We start from the raw sequence: 24,357 nt of genomic DNA, 5'->3' as shown, positions 1-24,357 counted from the left end.
AAATGTTACTTTGGTAACAGGATAAAGTTTGCATCAGAACAGGACTGATGGTGGGAGACTGTAAGGAGGCTATTTTAGGAATCCAAGTAAGAAATAATGAGGTCTTGAACAGAGGCAGTGAAAGAGGAAAGAAGTAAACAGACTCTAAAGACATTACAAAACTAGACTCCACAGGACTTAGTAAACCATTTAGAAATTGAGTTGTTACTCTTTATCATATATACAAAATATCATATATATTTAAAATCATATTAAAAATATTTTTAAATAACACAGTTATTTTTAAATAACACGGTTATTATTAGGTGGTAATGTTATAGGTGATTTTTAATTTCCTTACTTTTAAAAATCTGTTTTCTTATAAATTATTAACAGACACCTTGCATAAATTTTGTAATAACAAAAAATAATTACTAAAAATAAGTAAAGGCAGCACAGTACCATTCGGCACAGCCAGCCAGATTTTGATTTCTAGATAATGTTCTCCAATAAGAGGAAATAGAGCTCCTTGGAGAAATGGCTGATTCCAGGGATGAGCCAGGGTAAGTACAAGATGAGCCCAAAATATCTTGTGATGCCAGAACACAATAAAGTGCCTGACAAAATGTTGGAGGCATGTTAAATGGAAACAGGGGCCTCCGTCAGCCAAGTCTGGACAGTCATTGGTCAAGTTTATCTGGCTATAGTTATCACATTAAGCATATTATAAATTAAAATAGAAAAATAATATTTAATAGTTCATTTTAAAATAATAATACATTATTTGTTCATGTCACATATTTTTGTAAAAAATAACTGTTTTCAAAAAAATTGGTTGTGAAGAGTGGCATTGTTTTACACTTCATAAACAAAATAATCATGCCAACAGATTATAATCTAGAGAATAAAATGAGAATCCTTGATTCTATAACTGTTATAATGGAATGAATAAGTAAACCGGTGAAGGAGAAGAAAAAGCACTTCCTTACCACTGAATTCCAACAAAACAATGCAGAAGGAACAAAGGAAATAGAAAATCACCTCTGGAAAAATTGTTTCAGGCAAGAATCAACAGCAGATGCTAAAATCAGTGGACAGGAGTATCATGAATGACATACAGAATAGCTCTGTAAGTCTCATAGTGTCTTCTCACAAGGGGAAAACAACAGGTGAAAAAATCTGACCGACATCACGGGGACCAAGTTATAATTTAACATCACCAGTAATGAAAGAAATTGATATCATTTGTCTCCTGATGTGATGTACCAAGGGGACATAGCACAGGTTCTGTGGTATTCTTATAAAAAATGTATGATCTGAATTTAACCACAAGGAGGCATAAAAAAATTCCAGATCGAGGACCATCCTTTAAAATAACTGGCCAATACTTTTTTATTTTTTTCAGATGGAGTCTTGCTCTGTTGCCCAGGCTGGAGTGCAGTGATGTGATCTTGGCTCACTGCAACCTCCGCCTCCCGAGTTCAAGTGATTCTCCTGCCTCAGCCTCCCGAGTAGCTGGGATTACAGGTGCATGCCACCACGCCCGGCTAATTTTTGTATTTTTAGTAGAGACGGGGTTTCGCCATGTTGGCCAGGCTAGGCCTGACCTCAGGTGATCCACCTGCCTCAGCTTCCCAAAGTGCTGGGATTACAGGCGTGTGCCACTGCACCTGGCCTGGCCAATACTTTTTATTTATTTTTTGGATTTGTCAGTACTTTTTGAAAGTATCAAGATATCAAGAGTAGGTATCAAGTATCAAGACAGACAAATAAAGAATGATAAAGAAAGAGGAAATGTTTCAAACTAAAGGAAAATAAAGGGGCATGATGACTAAATCCAATGTAAAATCCTGGATTGGATCCCAGATAAGAAAAAAAAAATTAGAAAGACAATTGAGTCCATGAATTAGATCAGCAGTTCTCACCATTTTGGTCCTACGATCCTTTTGCCTTTCTAAAATATATTAAGAACCCCAGAAGCTCTTGTTTATGGCTGGCTATAGTTGTCACATTAAGCATATTGTAAATTAAAATTGACAATTAATATTTAATAGTTCATTTGAAAATAATAGTATATTACTTATTGAAAGTATGCCTCTCAGGTTCAAACAATTCTCCTGCCTCAGCCTCCCGAGTAGTGGGACTGCAGGCGTGCCACCACGCCCGGCTAATTTTTGTATTTTTAGTAGAGATGGAGTTTCACTATGTTGGCTAGGATGGTCTCGATCTCTTAACCTGGTGATCTGCCCGCCTCGGCCTCCCAAAGTGCTGGGATTACAAGCGTGAGCCACTGCGCCCAGCCAATTTTTGCAACTTTTTTGTAAGCCTGAAAGCATTTCAAAACGCAAAATTTAAAAATAAAGTAGTAAACATCAAATACGTAAAGTATTTCATATTTCAAAAGTTGAGGAAAAATACATAGAGGTAGAGGGAAGCTGGAATCAAGAATAAATTCCTGGTTTCTGGATAGACGTTGGCAGGGGTAATAGTCAAAGTATTTTTCAAACAGCATGGCATTGGTACTGACACAGCAAAAGCCCATGAGCAACCATGACAGTTCTACCAGTACACATCAGCTAAGGCTAGTGGCATTGCTAAACTGGAGAATGTAAGAGGAGAAATAAGCGGGGAAGGTGGTGGGGGAACGGGCAGAAAAGGCATGTTGCAAAAGATGGCAGGTTTTATTCTGGACTGACCTCAATTTGAAGGTGAAATGCAAGTGACAGAAATCCCACTAGAATTAATTTAGGTCAAGGGGAAATTTACTGGGAGGTTCACATAACTGCAGAAAATGAATGCTTACTGAGCCTTACTGAGGATGAAACGCTTTCAGTCTCCCTTTCTCTTTCTTTCTCTCATCTCTGCTTCATTCTCTTCTACTACCAGCTGGCATTTCCACTGAGCAGGGAACATGACCACAAGTGATTCAAGCGCCTTACTTCTCCATCCCCAGAAAGAGCCCAATCTCTAATCCCAAATTCAGTAATACTGGGACACCAGTCTAATGAATCCAGTTGGGTCACTGATTGGCCCATTCTTGGACCAATGGAAGGTGGCCAGGAAAATGAGGAACTATGATTGGCCCAGCACAGGTCAGGGGCCTTTCTTACCTGGAGCATTTCCCTCTCTTTCAGTGAGACAGAGCCAATAAGAAGTTTCATTCAAATTACATGCTTGAAAGGATAGCTTCCCATTGGACCAGTGTGGCTACTCTAAGCAGACAGTACAGTAGGTGGCCACTTCACAGTCCCTGTGGGGAGAGATTCAAGTAGAGATTGCAGGAAACCTTTGAATATATCTTAAAACAAAAATCTGAGTTGACGATAAAAATTAAGGTTTCATCAGCACATATGTGATATTTATATTCTCGTTAAACGGCAACTCTCTATTCTCCCCCACCCCAACCCAACCCTTGGCAACCAGCATTCTGCTCTGTTTCTACGAGTTTAACCATTTTATTTATTTTTTAGCTTTTTATTATTAATATTTTTTGAGACGGAGCCTCGCTCTGTCGCTCAGGCTGGAGTGCAGTGGCATGATCTCAGCTCACTGCAAGCTCCTCCTCCCGGCTTTCAGCAATTCTCCTGCCTCAGCTCCCCAAGTAGTAGGAACTAGAGGCGCGCGCCACCACGCCCGGCTAATTTTTTTGCGTTTTTAGTAGAGACAGGGTTTCATCATGTTGGCGAGGCCAGTCTCAAACTCCTGACCTCAAGTGATCCTCCCACCTCGGCCTCCCACAGTGCTGGGATTACAGGTGTGAGCCACCATGCCTGGCCGAGTTTAACTATTTTAAGTATTTCATGTATTAATAAGTGGAATCATGAGTATTTGTTCTGTGACTGCTTTATATCACTTAGCATAATGTCCTCCAGAGCATATATCTCTGCCTCTGTGAGATGAACTTTTTTTAGCTCCAACTTATGGAGTGAGAACAGGTAATATTTGTCTTTCTGTGCCTGGTTCATTTCACTGAAGGTAATGACCTCCAGTTCCATCCACGTTGTGGCAAATGACAGGATTTCATTCTTTTCTACACTCGAATAGTATTCCATAGTGTATATATGCCACATTTCTTTATCCATTCAACCATTGATGGACACGTTAGTTGATTCCATATCTTAGCTATTGTGAATAGTCACAATACACATGGACATGAAGACACCCCTTTAACATATGAGTTTCCTTTCTTTTGGATATTTACCCAGCAGTGGGATTGCTGGATCATATGGCAGATCTATTTTTAGTTTTTTGAGAAACATTCATATTGTTTTCCATAGTGGCCGTACCAAATTACATTCCCAGCAACAGTGTATTAGCTTGTCTATTTCTCTGCATCCTCACGAGCATCTGTTATTTTTTGTCTTTCTGATAACAGCCATTTTTACTGGGGTAAGATGATATCTCACTGTGGTTTTGGTTTGCACTTCCCTGCTGACCAAATGCGTATTTTCTAAAGCCTTCACTTTTTCTACATGTATTTGTTAGTTACCTTTTTACCATAAGGAAGTGCTTTCTCTTCTCCCCATTATTGCTTGTTTATATCAGTACAGACTCATGAGTTATTTCATTCAATGGACCACACCCATTACTATCATTATGGATTTTGATGCTCAAAGTATCTTAGATTAGGCCAGAGGGGGCTCCAAAAAACTGGATAGTGTCCTTTAAACATTCCTTCATCATTCTACTACCTGGCACCACAATATGCTGCAGGTTTGCCTTAGTTTATTTGGGTCACTATAACAAAATACCATAAAGTAGGTGGCCTATATACAACAAAAATTAATTTCTCACAGTTCTGGAGCCTGCAACACCCAAGATCAAGGGAGCTTTCCCTGATACATAGATGGTGCCTTCCTGCTGTGTCCTTGCTTGCTGGAGGGGGCAAGGCAGCTCCCTGGAGCCTCTTTAATAAGGACACTTACTCCAATCATGAGGGCTGCAACCTCATAGCCTAATCACACCCCAAAGGCCCCACCTACTAGTGCTGTCACCTTGGTAGTGAGAATTTCAACATATAAATTTGGAGGGGGACCCAAACATTCAGATGATAGCACTGGGGATATGGTAGATCTTTCAAAATAGTTAAATTGATTTTACCTGTAGACAACACTCTAGGAAAAAATGGAGATGTTCAAAAGAAGCTGCCAGGCAAACTATCAGTTTCCAGAATTGCTGATTTGTATGCTGAAATAAGTCTATAATTTAGCAAATTGACTCACTAAAATGGGCAAGTGGAATGTGCTCTAATGGGACTTTTGACATTCCGCCCTCTGCACAGGCAGCTGTAAACACATTTACTATCCAATCTCAAAAGCTCACATTGGTGATCATTGCAATACAGTCCAGAGATTTTACAAGAATAAACAAAATGTTATTTATACTGACAGCTCGTCTCTCACAGTTCATGATCTAAGATAAACGTAACAGTAAGCCCTCTGACTGGACCTCCTATTACCCTCCCCTTGGTGCCCCTGGCAGCCTCCATCCTCACTCTCCTCCGATCCATCCCGCATGCTCTTTTCAGAGCAATCTTTCTGTAAATGCAAACCTCATCATGTCATTGCTGGGGAAGAAACTCTCCAGTGGTTTCCCATCACAAACCATTAATGTCTAGATGCCTTAGCCTGGCACACAAGACGCCTGTGACGTTACCTAGCACACTCCTCTCCAGGCCCTTTAAATAAAACCCCACAAGCCCTCCAAGCCTTTGCTGCACTGTGGCTGCTCCGGATTTGTTCCATGCCATTCTGCCCATCTACTGCCTTTTCTGTTTTGCCAACCACATTCCAGCTCTGCACCTTGGAGCCTCATGTCAGTCCTGCCCTTTGGATCTGCAGCTTGGGCTGGAAATTGCTGTCTGGCTTTCCCTTTGACCAAGGTTCACCCAGCAAATGACTCCTGGCCTCTGTTTTTCTGTGTCAGTACCTGGAACTGTGGGTGAGAGGCGTCCTCCAACAGACCGGTCTCTGCCTTCCTTTTCCGCCTACCTCCTGTTGGCTGCCCCCAAACTGCCTTGTACGTAGAAATATCTTCAGTTTCTTAAGAACAGAGGCTTTTCTTTAACCTCTTCTTTAACATCTCCTCATTGACTCCTCTGCTTGGAATTTCCCCCTCCCCACTACCTGTCACTCTCCTTCCTTCTCACCTCACCCTTTTTGCAGGTGAGTTCTAACTCCATTGGCAATCAGCCCTCAACTAAAGCTTCATCCCCATGGAAAGTCCACCCTGGCCCCTACTTTCTTCCATTTTACTCTCATTCTCAACTGCTCAGGCAGAGATGGCTTTCCCTCTTCTGCCCTCATTTGGACCTTTAAGTACCTTTCTTTTGTTACTAATTACACTGTAACATATTTTGAGTTTATATCTGAGCCTCTCCCTGGAGATTCTAAGACTCTGGTTAAGGACAGGTTTTATTTGCCTTTTGTACCTCCAGGACTAAGCCTAGTGCCAGCATATAGAATAAATACAAGAGTTCTAGACTGAGTAAATAGAAAGAAGACTCACAACCGAACAAATGAATGAGTTAAATATGCCAGTGGGTTCGTTATCTATGTCTTCTGTTTACTCAAATACAAATATAAAGGGTACATTGACACAGTCTTTCACACTTTCACTTACTGTTTTGAAAAAATGCATGGTAGCATTAAAGGAAATTGTATAAGAATTATAGGTGTAAGGCCCTAACACTCTCACACTACTGTTTTCTCTACCCCAGGTTTCCCTTTTTTTTTTTTCCTATATACTTCTCTTTAGCAGATATAGAATCAAATGTTGTGTAATTTTTATTTGCCGTTTTGGTTAAAATTGTCCTTTTAATATTTTATACATTGCTAAATCATTTATAGCTCTTTAGAAGGATTCTACCAATTTGTAATGTAAAGACATGTTTTTTGTCACTAAGATTCAGTCGATCTTTATCTAAGATTTTACTCCAAGTTCAATTTTATTGCAGCAGTAAGTTTTGAGCTCCCAGAGTGTTAAAACAGTGTCTCATATCTCTGTATTCCTGGTGCCTAACAAATAATTGATACTTAATAAATATTTATTGAAAATATGAAGATATTTTACTTATTGTGTATATATAAATTATATCAATAAGTATTTATAAATTATATATATTTGTGTGTGTATATATATATGAATAAAATTTGGCAGAGCAATCTAATCTAAGTTCTGTGCACATACCCCAAGCCTGAGCAGACAGGCAGAACCCCACTGAACCCAATCTTTTCTAAAAGCATGATGCTCTACCCTGTACTCAAAGACTGCTGAAGGCAACCTCACAACCTTCTTTAATAGCTCATTTTAATGCTAATGATTGCCGAATCAGAAGGCTGTTTGCTTCTTCCTCTCTAACCAAAATTACCTACAGTACAAAGTAAATGTTGTTGTTTTTTTTCTTTTCTTCCCTTCTCTTCCCTTTTCTCTTTCTTTTTCTGTTCTTGGTGAAAATAAACCAGTTGGCTTCTGGATATAAGCTTGCCAAGGTCCTCTCTGAGCTTCTCATTCTCACAAATGAGGTAAGATCATTCACTCATTTTTTGTATGAGATTCTGGGGGTAGTCTTTGGTTTTAAATACACTTTTTTCTTTTCTCTATTTTTATTCCATCTGATTCTAGAATATGTGTGCTCTAGAAATTCAGAATATGGTTCATGTTATTCTGTATTCTAATAATAAATTTCTAAACTTAAAAAATACCATTACAAAATAGAATATGATGTGATATACAAGTTATGTAAATAAACAATTTTTAGAGTCAGCCATTCATAAATAAACATGTTTTAGAGTCAGCCATTCAAAGTGGCATATATTTACTGGAGTCATTTGAAAGGATGGCCATGGTAAGGTTGGATATAGAATAAAATGTAGCTGGTGACTGATCACTCAGAATCCTGCTTCAATGAGAAGCATTCCTTATTCTGAAAAATTTACCAGGTTGTAACTGAATTCTTTGGAAATCCAGAAATTTAATCATTTATGAAAGTTAAATTCACTAAAGGTTGAAAAACAGAAACCAGAGTAACATAGGAGTCATTTGCAATAAGAAACATCATCACCAACCAGGGAGCTTGCACAGTCTAGCTGGCCCAACTTCTGCTCAGTCCAGATACACGGGAGTGCCAGGGAGCTGCCGAGGAGCTAGAATAAGCCTAGGGATCTCCCTGACAGCCAACTTGAAATACCATGTTCCCAAGGCACTGCTCCACAAAGGCACCAACGTACACTTCCTGTAAAGAACACAGGCTTCGATGTCTAACAGAACTGGGTGAAAATCTTGGAGCCACCACCTTAATAGCTATGTGAAATTAACAAATCATTTATCCTCCATGAGCCCATTTCTTTACTTGAAAAATAGCGCATCACAAAGTTGTGTGAAAAATGTACATAAGGTACTTGGCTACATGTCTGGCATATAATGTGAGTTTAATAAAGGTTCTAGTTTCTTAGAGTGATGCTATACACCTTCATTTGATCCATTATATGGGTTGATTTAAAATTTATCCCTCTAAGGACAATCTTGTTTTTCTTCTTTCTATCTTTAATCATTCAATTAATCACTCATTTATACATTCGTTTGTTCAACAGCTGTTTATTTTATGCTAGGTACTGTTCTATGCACTAGAGATGCTGCTGTGAACAGAATATATAGAGTTCTTACCCTTATGGGACTCACATTCTACTGGTGAAAGACAATAAGCACATAACAACATATAGTATGTCAACATATACATTTAATGGTGTAATGATTTATTTTTCCCCTAACTGTTATTTAATCAGTGGTATTTTCCCTTTCATATTTCTCTGATAGGATCTCTCATTTCATTTTCTTTTAGTCATTGACTTTCTTTGATATGATTTTTTAGACTTCAGTGATTTGGGTTTTAATTTAGAGTTGATACAAGAATGATAGAAAAAAAGCAGACCTTTGCTCCCCTGTGAAGAAAGAAAAATCAGGAAAGGAAAATCATGGTGAGGAACTACCAGACATTTACTTTATTATCCTCTCTCTGGAAAGGTCAAAGATGTTGCCTAGAGCTGACTCTGAGGTGAAATTTAGTCACACTAATATATAAATGACTTATAAGAACATAAATTGCTATTCCTCTTCAAAAGTTTTGCACTTGATAATTAAAATGTTGCACTTAAGAATATTGGGATTGATTGCATTTATGTGTTAGAAAAGTGGATACTGGAACCTTCTAGAAGTATCTAGATCACACCCTACAGGCAGTTATTAAACTTCCATGTGCTTCCAAAAACAGAACTTAGATTACTCTATAGAGTCCTAGAGGTGAGAATATTTTCTCTCTATTGGCCCCAGAATTTCTTACCATCATTACTTTCACTCCAATGTTCACTTCCATGTCTTTTTTGCATTGGGGCCCTCATAATGAATTGGAACAGTGTTTAAAGGAGAAAAAAAGGGAAGAGGATGACTAGTTGAAGGGAAGTTTCAAGGATTCTCTTTGTTCTTCAATTTTGGCAGCTGCTGAAGATAGGGCTCTAGAAGACAGGAGACCAAATAAACACAAATTTTGAAAAAGTATTGCAATATCCTATTCCTTTCCTGAAACCAAAAAGCGACGATTAGTATATGTTTGTACATTGATTCATTCTTTTCTTAACAAACTTGATTAAGTGACATTTTTTAGAATACAATCTTCAAAGAGCTTACAATTTAGTTAGTTGAATTAATCTAATCTGTGGTTTTCTTTTTTCTTCTTCTGAAACACATGTTTTGTGTATCTCACAGTACATGCCAGAAATTCTGTTTGCATGTGTGTATTAGTCCATTCTCACACTGCTATAAAGAAATACCTGAGACTGGGTAATTTATCAAGGAAAGAGGCTTAGTTGACTCACAGTTCTACATGGCTGGGGAGGCCGCAGGAAGCTTACAATTGTGGCGGAAGGCAAAGGGGAAGCAGGCACCTTCTCGACAAGGCAGCAGGAGACAGAAGAGCAAAGAAGGAACTTTCACCTATAAAACCATCATATGTTTTGAGAACTCACTTATTATCATGAGAACAGCATGGAGGAACCACCCTCATTATCCAATCACCTCCCTCCTCACACGTGGACTACATTTTGAGATGAGATTTTGTTAGGGACACAGAGCCAAACCATATCAATATGTGACAAACTCTTGTTGAGTACCTGGGGTTGTACACTAGATACTACACATTGGCTATAACTCCATCACTTTGTCTTCCATACAAGAAAGTATATGAAAATGCAACAGAGTGAGAAAGACTATAGGAATTCACTATATTCACTATAGGAATAACTTTGAATCTAGTCTAAAATCAAAATTAGGATTTGAATCCACATCTAAGAGATGCCAAGTGGTGCTAGCAGATGTCATGCTATGTGTGTTACTCCATAACATTGAAAAGTTTATACTTAGTGGTAGTATTGTCAGTCTTTTGTAGATTTAAAAAAAACTAATGTTCACAGAGATTAAATGACATGCCCCACATCACACAGCTAGGAAATATCTTTTTTAAAATTTAATTTTGCTTTGTCTGACTCTAAGTGCTTTTCCCACCATATGACACCATTTCACCATATCATCTCTGGATCAAAATCCATCTTAATCAGACCAGAAAAAAACAATATGACTCCAATTAACCAGAGTGCGCATAGATTGGGGAGTTCTGGTTAATGTTTTGGTTAACTAAGACATAACTCTTGTCTTAATTTATTCAAAGGCTTTCTAACAGTTATCGGTTCGCTTTCCACCCTACGTCAGCACAGTATAATGTAATCTTGCCTTGATGATTCAGGATCTTATGTGTCTCAGAGCCGTCATTATGAACAGCAGTTGCTACTGAAAAATTTTGAAGTGAATGCAGAAGATAGAGGCGATTGAGTTGAATGCATGGGGAGTTTGGGATTACTTGGAGGACAAATTCAATTATACTGTAATCATCTATCTTTTCTGTAATCAGAATGGCAAAAGGTCCCCAAATTAAGACTAATCAAATGTTTCAGCTGAATTGGGTTCAAATCAATCAAGTTTACTTCAATTTGTTTAACTAGCTGACAAACTTCATTAAAAGTGACTGTTCTTCTCCTTTTGCCACTTGACAAATAACAAAAAAAAAAAAAAAAAAAAAAAAATGAAGCTTTCCCTGATTTCTGTGTACAGTTGTGTTACCCCATCATCAGGGAGAGAAATGAGCTGTATAATTACTGTTTGAGACATGAATCATCCTTGCTCAGAGGGTCCAGACCTGTTTGACTCTATAAAAGGAGCTCAAGGTCGAAGTGCAAACGTGCACTGTCTGCCATCCCCCAGGCTGATATAATTACCAAGCTACTGTGAGGGGATGAAGGTGCTCCCTGCATCTGGCCTTGCTGTCCTCCTCATCATGGCTTTGAAGTTTTCCACTGCAGCCCCCTCCCTAGTTGCAGCCTCCCCCAGGACCTGGAGGAACAACTACCGCCTCGCACAGGTTTGTGAACTTTTGCCCAATTCCTTCTTGCTCCTTTGCCCTAGAAAACCTAAAAGGGCATAGTGAGAAAATAAGAAAAAAATTCTATTGTTCTTTTAAAATCATTTTATGTGAGTCCATTGAAGTATGATCGATGCTATCTTCTGTCCATCTAGATTGGTGTCTGGTGCATATTAGGTGTACCATGTTACATGATTGAATAAATACATAAATATATATCTACCTAGTTATCTTGCTTCATAAAGAATTCCAGGTGGCTTGTGAAAACCATACAATATAAAAGGACCAAACAAGTACTTCTCAGGAATGATGTAGGATGAAAAACAGAAGCAGAAAAATAAAAACCGAGGAATAATCCGCACGCTAGAGGCAGGTTGTGAATTTAGTGCTAAGCTTTAGCAGTCACAACGAAGAGATTTCCTCTGTTTACACTTTTTAAAAGGCTCTTATATTCAAGGTAACCCTGATCAAAATTTAAAGTGGACTAAGTTCTTCCTGGGTGCCAACCCACTTCTCATTTGAGGGCCTTTTCTCCCTAAAGCATATTCCCCAACGAAGTAAAAGTTTCTGTACAAAGTACATAACAAAGTTTATGTAGTAAGTACAAAGTACAAAGTTTATGTGCTTAAACTTTGTGTATTTTCCTCTTTTAACATCTCTCCTATATGACTGCTGGAAAGGGTCTGATAGAAATGATTCATATTAGAAATTTTGCAAAGACTACTTGATTCAAAATGATTCTATATATATATTATATATATGCTTCCAAGCGTTTTTTGTTTTTGAAAGAAGGGTGGCATCCTTAACCTTAAGAAATGGATGTCTAAGGATGGAATTTCCAACATTAGTGAAAGATATGTAGAGGAAATGTTTTTGTACACAGGCCTATTCAAGAGTCTGCCAACATTATAGCATACCTGTGATCACTAGCTCTGCCTCAGGGCTGCTTTCTTGCCTGCCAGGCTGCACCCGTGTACCGCTTGGCTGTCTGCATCATAGAGCTGATTTCCACCCATGTGCAATGGCATGTCCCTACCGATTGTTTCTGCTACTCATCCTTATTCACTGGTCAGTTCCCCAGCCGTACCAGTCATTAAACACTTAAATATCAGCTCCACAGATGAACAGCACAGCTGATGCCCAGCACAGCCATATTGAATTGAACTTCCTTTGACTTTAGCTCACTTTTAGATGAACTCATTTCAAAGTAACTCAGGATACTGGGATCTTTATTCAATTGTATTTTGTCCGTGCCACCTAGTTTTAGGTACCTTCTTCCCAAATGTAATTTTCCCTACCCTGCCTCATGCCACTGTGATTCTGAAACTAAAGAGGTTTTGTGACCTCCGGAAGGAGAGCCATGCTGAGGCCAGAATGGATCTGAGGTGTTGGGAATCTTCTAATCCACGGTTCAGGGAAACTACAGTTGGCCCTGTCCCTTAGTTTACAGATTGTCTAGGATTGCTTTTGTGCCACAATGGCAGAGGTTTGCCTAGAAGCAAAGAATATTAATTATTGTCCTTTGCAGAAAAAAAATAGCCACCCCTGACTAGTCTATGAAGGAATAAGGCTAGACCAGCCAGGGACCAGTTTCATGGAAGACAGTTTTACATGGACATGGGAAGCAGGAGGCTGGGGGGTGATGGTTTGGGGATGAAACTGTTCCACCTCAGATCATCAGGCTTAAGATTCTCAAAAGGAGCATGCAACCTGGACCCCTCACATGCACATTTCACCATAGGGTTTCTGCTCCTATGCGAATCTAATGCCTGTGCTGATCTGATAGGAGGCAGAGCTCAGGCGGTAATGCTGGCCCGCCACTCACCTCCTGCTGTGGGGCCGGGGTCCTAACAGGCCACAGACGGGTTCCTGCGTGCAGCCCAGGAGCTGCGGATCCCTGGGCTACACACTCTTGGGTGGAGCCATTCTTGCTGTTCTAGCTGGTCAGGAGTCAGCTGGGCATCTTTAGAAACAATGGCATGGCCTGGGAATGTTGGGGACATTTAATGATTCCTTACTTCTTCCTCTCCAAAATAAATCAGCCCTTCTCTGTCTCCCTTATGACATACTCTTAGAAAGATCTTAGACCAAGGAGCAGGGAAACTTGTCCACATCTCCTCACCTGGCACACAGCACCTTCTGCCTGCAATGGCCCTGGCCCTCAGCTCTGGGCAGGGACACTCATCACTCCGTAGGAGTCTGGAATGATCTGGCCGAACCTCTAATGAGGATCACAGTGACAAGAAAGAAGTATTTAATAACATCCTACCTTATAATTTATAGAAACGTTATATAACAACCTCATCAGCCTCATAAAGTCACGAACAAAAGCAGTAAAATAGGCAGCAAAAGTTCATGTATTGAATGCTTCCAGTGTGGTGTGTGCTGGAGAAGCATGAGGGAATCAAACAAATGAAGCCGCTGTTCTTATGCTGCTTCCATGAGGACGAGGGAGCTGGTGGGAAGGTGCTGCGATAAGCTAAACAGGTCAGCCAATCAGTGCACAAGATTATTTCACAAAGTGATCGGTGAGATTGGAAAGCAGTTAATCAGGATGACAGAGAGTTACTGACTGGGGAAGTGGTCTGGGGAGGGAGTATTTTTAAATGAAGTAGTCCAGGAAGGCTGCTCAGAGGAAGTGACCTTGCAGATGAACCTGAGCTGCATGAAAGAGCCAGCCACATGAAGACCCGGAGATGGGGCAGTCCTGGCAGAGGAAACAGCAGCTGCTTGGAATGTGATCATCAGGCCCATGTGACTAGAGCCAAGAGGTCAGGGAAGAGGGTCCCAAGGACAGGCGAAGCCAGCGGGTCCTCTGGTGCCTGGTGGCCTGGGTCACGCTAAGCAGAGAGAATGCTTAGAGATGCTCTCTTCTTGCTAAGTGATCTGTTAGGTCACTCGCTAAGAAAGAACAAACGGTTCCTGGAAACACCAAAGAGGTCATGTTTCCAAACACCATACACCTCTCCCTCCCACCAAAAAATCTGTACTTGAGAAGATAAACAGCTTCTTGATTTATTTAATGTCACTTGTGTCCTTTAAATTCTGATTTGCTAATTTGCATAAGTGCTTTGAAAATGATGAGACGGCAAAATGCTTACCTATTTTCATAATCCAGGATTTTATTCTGGATTTGTTTGTTTAAAAAAAAATGAGTATTAATATGACATTTAAAACATATTTTTAAAATTATGTTTAAAAATAACAAAAATTTTAATTACCCCATTATTATGAACTCATAACTAAAGAAAATGAAAATACACACTGTTAATTCAGGCAGTTTTACTACCATTTTATTCTCTATGATAAAGACTTTTTAAAATTGTTATTGTCTTCAAAATGTGGTTTTTACTTTTCTAACTATTATGTAATAAGAAAATTTTGATTTTATACTATTTTCATAACATCACTTTAAACACTCAGAAATATTCCAGAATATAAGTTATAATTTATTTGACCATTTCCTTTATTTGGCAAATAGATTACTTCCATATGAATAAAGCTTCTATAAGCATCTTTGTACATCAAGCTAATTTAAACAATTATTTTTTCAGGATAGGTTTCCAGACATGGACTTAATGAGTAAAAGGGCATTTTAAAGTATTCTGACACATTTAAAAGCATTCACATTGAGGACCTCATTGGATCCTCACACTCGTGTAGCCAGTAGGGCAGAAACCACTCTATAGATGAGAAAGCTGAAACCACAAGAAATTAAAAGAATTGCAAAAGCATGTTAGTGACACAGCCTGGACTAGAACCTAGGATTTTTCAGACAGCTTTAAAAGTTCGCACAAATCTATTTGTGTGACTGTAAGGAACATGGCTGTGCTGCAGCCAAGCAGGCATAGGCCGAGGTAAACATCCTGTGTGACTCGGTGAGTTTAGGGTGCAGGCGTATATCTCCACTTGTTATCACAGCCGTGTAGCCACAACATGGGGAAGGCCATCACTTAGCTCTAAGCCACTATTGTCTGTAAAAGGTATAATTGCCCTGCTGACACTGTACAGGAGTCCTCTCACCCAGAGAAATAGAGAGCCAGCCAAAGCTATCCATATTGCGGGTGGGTGGAGGGGAGCCAGGAACCGGCTTGTGCCCAGAGAGAGAAAGAGTTAAGCTGCTGACCCTGAAGGGCGGGCCAGCCACGCAGCTGTGTGTGGGAGCAGCCGGCTCTAGCAGCTGAAACAGGGGGGACAGTGTGAGAAAGCTGCTGAAGAGAGAGCTGCTGAATAAAACCATATTCATCTGCCTATGCCCGCACCCCCTCCCTGAGGATTCTTTCAGCTATCTGCCACCCACCCATTCCCCTCAGACCTCAGCATGGGCTGGAACCTGACACTGAGCATGTCAGTGTACTCAGTGCATTTGGTGTAGTGGTGGCCCCAAACCTGACCCTGGAACCTGACAGTGACTTCGCCAAAAAAGAAAAATGTTGACGAAATGTACCTTAAGTTTCACCCTGTCCTGGAGCGTACTTAAACTGAGTTTTAAACTCTTAAGTTTCAGGAAAGACACTAAGGAAATGAACTGAATGAGGGCTTGGGAGGGAGCCCTAAGCTGCTAGCCTGCAGGAATGGAACCCCTGGCCTCCTGTACTTTTATCTGTCAGATACTGGAAGAGAAGTGGAGAGAGGATCACCTGATAATTGATCTCAATATTCTATAATTTTAACAATGAGGAAGTGGGGAAGCTTGGAAGGAAATGGGACAATTCTGGTAAATTCTGAATTCTTTGTCTCAGCGCCAACAATAAGTGCTGAGCCAACAGTATGCAAGCGTTAGGGTATCACATGAAAGCAATTCTAAGCACACACCTAAGTGCCTGATAGAATATTGTGACTGTGAAAAGTATGCCAAAACCTTGTCAGTAACTTTAGCAGGAAAGTGCCCAGAGTTCTAAGCTTTCAGTACTTCAGGATATCTGATAATTCTTCAAGGAAACACACTTTCATATTTTGCCTAAAGAAATAGAGCTGAAACATTAACTGAGCATCTACTCTGAGCCTAGAACTGAGTCAAACACAGGGTTTGTATCTGTGAAGGCAAAACGGTGCCTGATTGGAAGGAGGTTGCAAACAAGCAGGTGAGAGCAATAAGAAATTGGTAGGAAGTGATGGTTTACAGTGCAATGAGACACGTGTTTTACTAGTACAAGAATCACATCTTATGGAAGCACCAACTAGGGAGATATTTTGTTTATATCACTGCAGTGATGAATTTTTGTTTTTAAGAAGGAATAGTTTCTAATTTTATTTTTACTTCATTAAAAGGTACTGTTTTAATCCTTCCTGTATGACCAGCCATAAACCTTTCGTGCTCTCAGAATAACATCCTGTGCATATTTTAAAGAAACAAACTGTTGGTTATAAAAATTATGCAGGTTTGTAGTAAAAAAAAAAAAAAAAGTAAAAACCCTGTCTTTAAAAATATATCATCTTAACTCCATTATTAAGGTTTAACCACTGTTAGTCCCTTAGACTGTATCTTTCATAACACTTTTCTATGATTCAAGGCCAGGATTAGTGTGAGGCAACCTAGGCAGGAAATGCATCCTGTTTTTAAAATTTTGAAATTTTGTTTATCACGGATTTTTTGGCATTGATTTTATTTTTTTTAATTCTGCATTAAATTATTATCTTGATTACAGAGTTTTTGGTAACCACCACTGGCCACATCTCAGCCCTGGTGATATGACTGGGATGGTATGACTAGATATCACTTACGTTTGTAAACATGGCTCATACTGTAATAGCAGTGGTAAACACGGCAAACATGTTTTCCACTTAATTTATCATGCGCATCTTCCCTTATATAACCTATTTTGTGAGACAAAAACTAGAACGTAGAGTGTAACACATAATCTAACAGGAGAACAAAATATTTGAAATCAATGATCTCAGAGACACAGAGGACCTGGTCTTATACATGGAGCTTAACCCTGAGGAGTATAATTCAGACATTACCACAAGCATCGCATTATCACAGCATCAACGTGCACAGACAGGAACAATTCATCCAATCCACCTCATCTTGCCAAAAAAAAAAAAAAAAAAGGATGAGAAACATAAATACTTACTTAAGGTGGTCTAACTAGAGGTGGAATGGAACCAAATAGTCACAGTTTTGTTTCAGAATACCTAGGCTAGATTTCAGAGCCTGGGCACCCCATGTTTCCTTCCCTTTTCCTCCTCTTGGCTTCTCATCTCACCTAAGGTGTTTATAAGGGACAACAACAGGGAAAGTGATCTTCTCTCACAAGCAGGGCAGGGAGTGAAGGATCGGCTGATCCTGCAGTGAAAAAATAGAGTATCCTCTCCAAACATATGAGTGAGACTTACTCCTTTTTATTTTTTCCCCAACAGTAACGGTTCATGCTCATTGTAAAAAAATGTGGAATATAGGAAGGAATAAAGAATAAATTAAGTCATCCATAATTTCATTACCCAGACATAATCAACATTAATATTCAGGCAGACTTCCTTTTATTATTGTGTGTGTGTGCATGTGTGTATATGTATGGTTTACTCAGAAAATTATTATTGTAACCTTATAAAGATTTCTTCTCTTCTTTTCTCAGTATATTGCCATTACATAAAGAGCATTCTTTCATAACATTAAATATTTATTTTTCAAAACTGATCTTACTAGAGGCCTAGTATTGCCTCATATGAATATAGGATAATATATATACTAAATCCCCTGACATAAGACATTAAGGTTACTTCCAATTATTATCTTTATATATATGTTAAAAATACGTGTGCATGATATGTAAGTAAACAATTTGCATAGTTTATATGTGGTAATATATGGCTAATATATAGGTGAATAGTATGTAATTTATATCTAATAAATAAATATATACTATATAAATACAAAATTGTAGATAATTAAATACAATCAGTGCTTTGTATCCATGGGATCTGTACACATGGAATCAACCAATTATGGATTGCAAATATTCAAGAAAAAAATCGACGGTTGCATCTGTTTCAGGGAAGGTATGTTCAAAACATACATTTTTTGTAGCTTTTCCCTAGACAATACAGTGTAACAACTATTTACATAGTATTTATATTATAGTAGGTATTATAAGTAATTTAGAGATGATTTAAAGCATACAGGAGGCTGTACTTAAGTCGTATGTGAATATTATGCCATTTTATATCAGGGACTTGAGCATCTGTTGATTAGGTATCTGAGAGAGGTCCTGGGACCAATTCCCCCATGGATATGAAAGGATGACTGAACCCTTAGCAGCTCTTTGGTTATTTTCCTAAAATCAGCTGGGTAGGTGAAATTCCTGGGCCAAAGGCAGGCCTCAACCCTGTATTTGCATGCCCCTGCGTCACTCGTTTAACCCTAATCCCAGCCATGAGTCATAGAAAAGTGTTTTGAACAATATATACTGAGGGGCTTTATGTCTTTTTGTGCAAATGAAAGCCTTATAATTTATGGCTTATTTTATTTGCTTCAAGGGACAAAGAGCCTTGCCTAGGAAAGTTGTCTCATGGAAACAAATTCCAGCCCACATACTGAACACATCTGAACTCATTAAAATCCTCAGCTGAAAAACAGGTGGACCCTCTGCCTTTGTAAAGTATGACAGGCTGGAATACAATGCCTCCAAGACTTAAAAGCATACTGATCTTGCATTATGTACAATGGAAAGATGATACCAATAACTGCTTACCAAAGAAACCAGATAGCCTTTGTTTTGCAAATTGGGTAAAGAACTTCAGTGACAAATAAGTGATCCACGGAAATAATGTTCACATCAGATTCCTTCCCTGAATTTTTTTCTTTTAAAAAAATTAAAGCAAAAATGCATATTTGTTATATTCATTGTAGAAAAACTATAAAATGCAGGTGGATGAAAGGAAATAATTAAATAATCTGTAATCCCCACTACCCAAAACCGATCATCGTTAATAATTTGGAGTATAGCTAAGCTATATGTATACAAATATGTCTGCCTTTTTCATAAATGGGAAAATACTCTACACACTGCTTTTAATACATCAGGAATGCTGTCCCCTGCCTTACCTGAGCATGAGTATTTCCCAGACTACACTGTAGACATGTCAGCCTGCCTCTCCATTTCAGGCGTATCTTGACAAATATTACACAAATAAAGAAGGACACCAGATTGGTGAGATGGTTGCAAGAGGAGGCAATTCCATGGTAAGGAAGATTAAGGAGCTACAAGCGTTCTTTGGCCTCCGAGTCACCGGGAAGTTAGACCAGACCACAATGGACGTGATCAAGAAGCCGCGCTGTGGAGTTCCTGATGTGGCCAATTATCGCCTCTTCCCTGGTGAACCCAAATGGAAAAAAAATATTTTGACATACAGGTAATGAGATCAAGTCTTTCCAAATTCAGAGAAAAAACAGCCCCTCTCTCTTTTTCCCTTTTCTTGAAAAAAATCTTCCTTCTCATCTGTATAAAAATCCTGACGCCTCACAACCGCAAGAAAGAATAAGAACTGTTTACGTCCATCTGTCAGGCAATGACAATGGGCAATTCACCAGAAAATATGGTCTTAGGATTATCATAATGACTGGCTATTTTAGGCATTTCAAACAATTTCATCAGTTAGAAACAACACAACTATCTTTAATCTAGTCTAGGATTAATGACCTGGCAGTAAAAACCAGTTTTCTTAAAACAACCTGCTTAATAAGAAAGAAAAAAGTAACTTACTAATAAAGTAATTTATTTCATTGACTCCAAAACTCTTTTATTGATGATTCAAAAAATGCATTCCATTTGAGGGACATAAAGGTGAACAGGTCAACTTTGTTGACCTTAGGGAACTCACAGTCCTTTAAGGAGAGACAGACATGCAAACAGACAGCTGTAGCTCTGTGTGAAACGTGCAAAATCATAGCTCTAAGCAGTGAACTGTGGGACCACAGTTCACATGGAGAGAGCTAGCAAGTGGCCCAGGGACCAGGCAGTGACATTTGAGCCTGATTCAAAGGCAAAGTAGAAGTAGTTCCACTCTTAGCCCCAAGCTCCCCTCACACCCTCCCTGCCCTCTTTCTTCCCCCAACTAATCCTCTGACTTCATCCTGTGTAAACCAAGGGAACACACCCAACCAGAACCTCTGTCCCTCCCTGCAGTGCTCAGGGTACAGAGGCTGGAATTCCCTCTCCCAGAGCCAGACCTGATTCTGGGGCCAGGGCAGACTTCCTCCCCAGGTTGGTACAATCGAGGGCAAATTATGCATGGTATCTGCCCCTCAGCCTGAGGTAGGGGTGGACGGTGCCTGCCTGCGTGGGCCTCACGCATGCCAGATGGGTGCAGGTCAGAAAAGAAGAGTGGCCTCCACTCTTTGTGGTCCTGCCCCAGGCCTTGCACATGTAAGGAGTTTTCTAAGAAGAAAACCAGACCAAGCATATAGCAGCAGAGAGTGGACAGACTGGATGTTGATGGGCAGCATTCCCACCACCAGTGCCTAGGGCATGCGGCTGCGGCAGAGGGTCCAGGAAGGGCAATGGCAGGAAATAAGCTGGAGGGGCAGCCTTAAGGGCAACTAGAGCGTAATGTTAAGGAGTTTGGACTTTATCTCCAGGGCAGTGGAGAGCTAGGACGGGGATCAGATTTCGCTTTTAAGATGAACACGTCTAGATGATAACTGGAGATGGGGAAAGGCTGGACTTGTGCAATAGTCCAAGCAGTGGTGTGCTAGAGCTGCCTCCTAATAGCTCACTGAAGCCAATCCTTAAAATGTCAGGAAGGTTGCAGCCACTTGTTAAGCTCCCAAGAATTTTGTGAGCTGGTTGCTAAGACAGCCATTGTTGAATTATGTAAATTCACAATTAAATAAATCACATTAAATTATATTAAATTAAATTACACTATATTAAACTATATTAAATAATTATATTATTTAATATTTATATTTATTATTAAAATATATTATTTTATAGTAATAAATAAAATATATTGTTTATTATTAATATATTATTAAAATATATTATTTTCTAACAATAAATAAAATATATTATTATATTTTATATTATTTAATATTTATAATTACTTCGTAAATTATATTAAATAATTATATTAAATAAAGTATATTAAAAACAAAGGTAATAAAAACATATTGCCTCTTATTTCACTACATTTTATTATTTTCTCTGCTCATGAGGCTATGTACATCTGTATAATCTGAATGGTTCATTCATGCTCATCTCTTCACAACCTGGCATTCAGTGATGGTAAATTGGTAGCTTGAATTAGCCATAGTGAGAATATTTACAACACAGAAATCAGCAAGTCATACAAATCAAGGGGTTTTTTTTCCTCCTTGTAGAGCCACTTGTTAAACTGTTCCAGCACACCAGTGAGTCCATTTGATTAAATGAGGGGCCAGAACCCAGGGAACAGTCATGAATCCCCTAGGCCATTTGTTACCTGCTATCAGCCAATAAATCCATAAGGTGGCAGGCTGAACAAAAACATCAAAGCAATTGGGGAAGAAAAACCTCATAGGGAGTTGAACACAAAAGTGATTCTGAGATAGTAAGAATAAGGCAAGAAAAATGTATATGCATCGACAGAGTCTTTTCATAGTTTTCTTAAACTGTGTTCCGGAATTTTAGTCCATGACTATGTACATACAACAAAGACGAGAAGCATGGGTCAAGATAATGTGATACTTAGGGAAGTATAATATTCTTGCGATAAGGTGGGCAATCTTAAAACCCCTCAACACACACATTGTCCATCCACTCTTGCTCCCCAACAACTGCACCGTCCCCTCCCCATGAAAAAGGACACTAGACGCTATCACAGTACTCTGCCCGTGTAGCTACTGACTTTCAGAATAACTTCTTACAATATAACCCAAAGGGTTACAAAAAGGAAAAAAAAAATACAGCATAGTGCTTATTTGCATAAGTTTTGGAGTCAGACAGAACTGGGCTTAAACCTCATTAATCATAACATGTAGATGATGAAGATGATCTTCCTCTTACGGGTCATAGTAAGGATTAAATAAATGCCACTTAAAAAGTGTATGCAGCAACAGCACATAGTGTGACTTCAAAGAATATTAGCTAGTATTATTATTGCTTTATCAAGCTCCAGACCCTGAGTCGGGGATTTTTCCATGTTCTCTTCTTCTCTGGTGCTATCCCTCTCTCCTTCCCTGTCTTCTCAGGCCAACACACACTGTCAGCTCAAAGATACAGCTGACTTATCAAAAATGCGAGGGCATGTCAAAGTAATAAGTCTACCTAGTTGTGATAAATTGCAGACTCATATTACACAGTGGGCTTGGCATATTTTGAAAGCATTAAATAGTCCCTTTGAGGGTCTTTCTGGTCTCCCCCTTCAATTCTATAGCTCTCTTCTTTTGGCCCCAACTCCTGGGGTTGAAGAGCTCCTTGTTCCTTCACTCTCAAGTCCTGAATTAAGCTAGTTGCTATCCTTTCTGTGGGCACAGTCCTTTCACTTGGGACCCCAGCATTATTGCTGTTGGTTTCTCATTGAAATTGCACCATCTGCATTATAATAACCTAGGATACCTTTCAAAACACAGACTTCTGGACCACACCTGTATCTTTAACAAGCTTCCTAGGTAATTATCACAGGTCCAAAACTTTGAGAGCCACTGAGTGGGCCCGAAAACAGCTAGCTTTACTTATTTAATTCATTCATTTATTTATCAGGCAATTGCTAGGCATTTGCTATGTGCAAGGCACTAGACTAGGAGCTATAGAGAGAGAGAAAGCAGGGCCGGTCCCTGCTCATGGGGTTGGCTCTCACAGACACAGCTTCTCACTTTCATCATATTCCAGCCCAGCCCAAGGTCTCAGGTAGAAGTCGCCCTTCCTGCCTTTCCTTTGTATGTTGCCAGAAATCCCCAGACCCTGGGCTTCAGAGCAGAAAGTTCTAACAATCACCAACTCTGACTCCACTCACAGTCCAAAAAGCACTACATTTTTCTGCCTTCAGGTGTCATCGTCATACCAGTAATTGCTGAAAGTCTCACCCTTTTTTTCAGTTCCAGTGAGCCTCCACTTTTTTTTTTTTTTTTTTTTGAGACAGAGTCTCGCTCTGTCGCCCGGGCTGGAGTGCAGTGGCCGGATCTCAGCTCACTGCAAGCTCCGCCTCCCGGGTTCACGCCATTCTCCTGCCTCAGCCTCCCGAGTAGCTGGGACTACAGGCGCCCACCACCGCGCCCGGCTAATTTTTTGTATTTTTTAGTAGAGACGGGGTTTCACCGTGTTAACCAGGATGGTCTCGATCTCCTGACCTCGTGATCCGCCCGTCTCGGCCTCCCAAAGTGCTGGGATTACAGGCTTGAGCCACCGCGCCCGGCCGCGAGCCTCCACTTTTAAAGCTAGCCCTTCCTCTTTAAGAATGCATTATTTTGGGCTGGGGGGCAGTGGCTCACACCTGTAATCTGAGCACTTTGGGAGGCCGAGGAGGGCAGATCACCTGAAGTCAGGAATTCGAGACCAGCCTGGCCAACATGGTGAAACCCTGTCTCTACCAAAAATATAAAAATTAACCCGGTGTGGTGGTGGGCGCCTATAATCCCAGCTACTCAGGAGGCTGAGGCAGGAGAATCAATTGAACCTGGGAGGCGGAGGTTGCAGTGAGCAGAGATCATGCCATTGCACTCCAGCCTGGGTGACAAGAGCAAAACTCTATCTCAAACAAAAAAAAAAAAGAGAGAGAGAGAGAGAGAGAGAAAAGAAGAAGAAGAAAAAAAGAATGCATTATTCTGAGGAAAAAAATCTTCCCCAACAGCCCTGGGGAAATCCTGATGAGCTCTGAATAAGAATTAGCAAAACTTCAAAACTCTACATTTCTATTTTTCATATTGAAAACATCCAGTCCCTTTGGGGAAAAAGAGGTCCTCTCTCAATGAAAACAACTTTAAGAAAAATTGA

The 24,357-nt window shown here is 39.7% G+C and overlaps 1 protein-coding gene and 1 long non-coding RNA gene across 3 annotated transcripts in view; one reads left to right on the top strand and one right to left on the bottom strand.

Moving 5' to 3' along the window:
- LOC102139033 (uncharacterized) overlaps positions 1 to 24,357 on the bottom strand; it is a 270,410-nt gene that overhangs the window by 87,118 nt on the left and 158,935 nt on the right. The window lies entirely within an intron of this gene.
- The window catches only part of MMP20 (matrix metallopeptidase 20), a 48,514-nt gene continuing 35,461 nt past the window's right edge, over positions 11,305 to 24,357 (top strand). Inside the window, exons 1-2 of the mRNA XM_005579461.5 lie at positions 11,305 to 11,443; positions 19,551 to 19,798. Of these exons, the coding sequence (XP_005579518.3) occupies positions 11,318 to 11,443; positions 19,551 to 19,798 (374 nt within the window). The 5' untranslated portion in view covers positions 11,305 to 11,317. The remainder of the gene's footprint in view (positions 11,444 to 19,550; positions 19,799 to 24,357) is intronic.

Source organism: Macaca fascicularis, chromosome 14 (assembly GCF_037993035.2).
Source record: "Macaca fascicularis isolate 582-1 chromosome 14, T2T-MFA8v1.1".
NCBI lineage: Eukaryota > Metazoa > Chordata > Mammalia > Primates > Cercopithecidae > Macaca > Macaca fascicularis.
The sequence above is the reverse complement of the archived record's forward strand: the minus strand, read 5'-3'. Positions and strand labels throughout refer to the sequence as shown.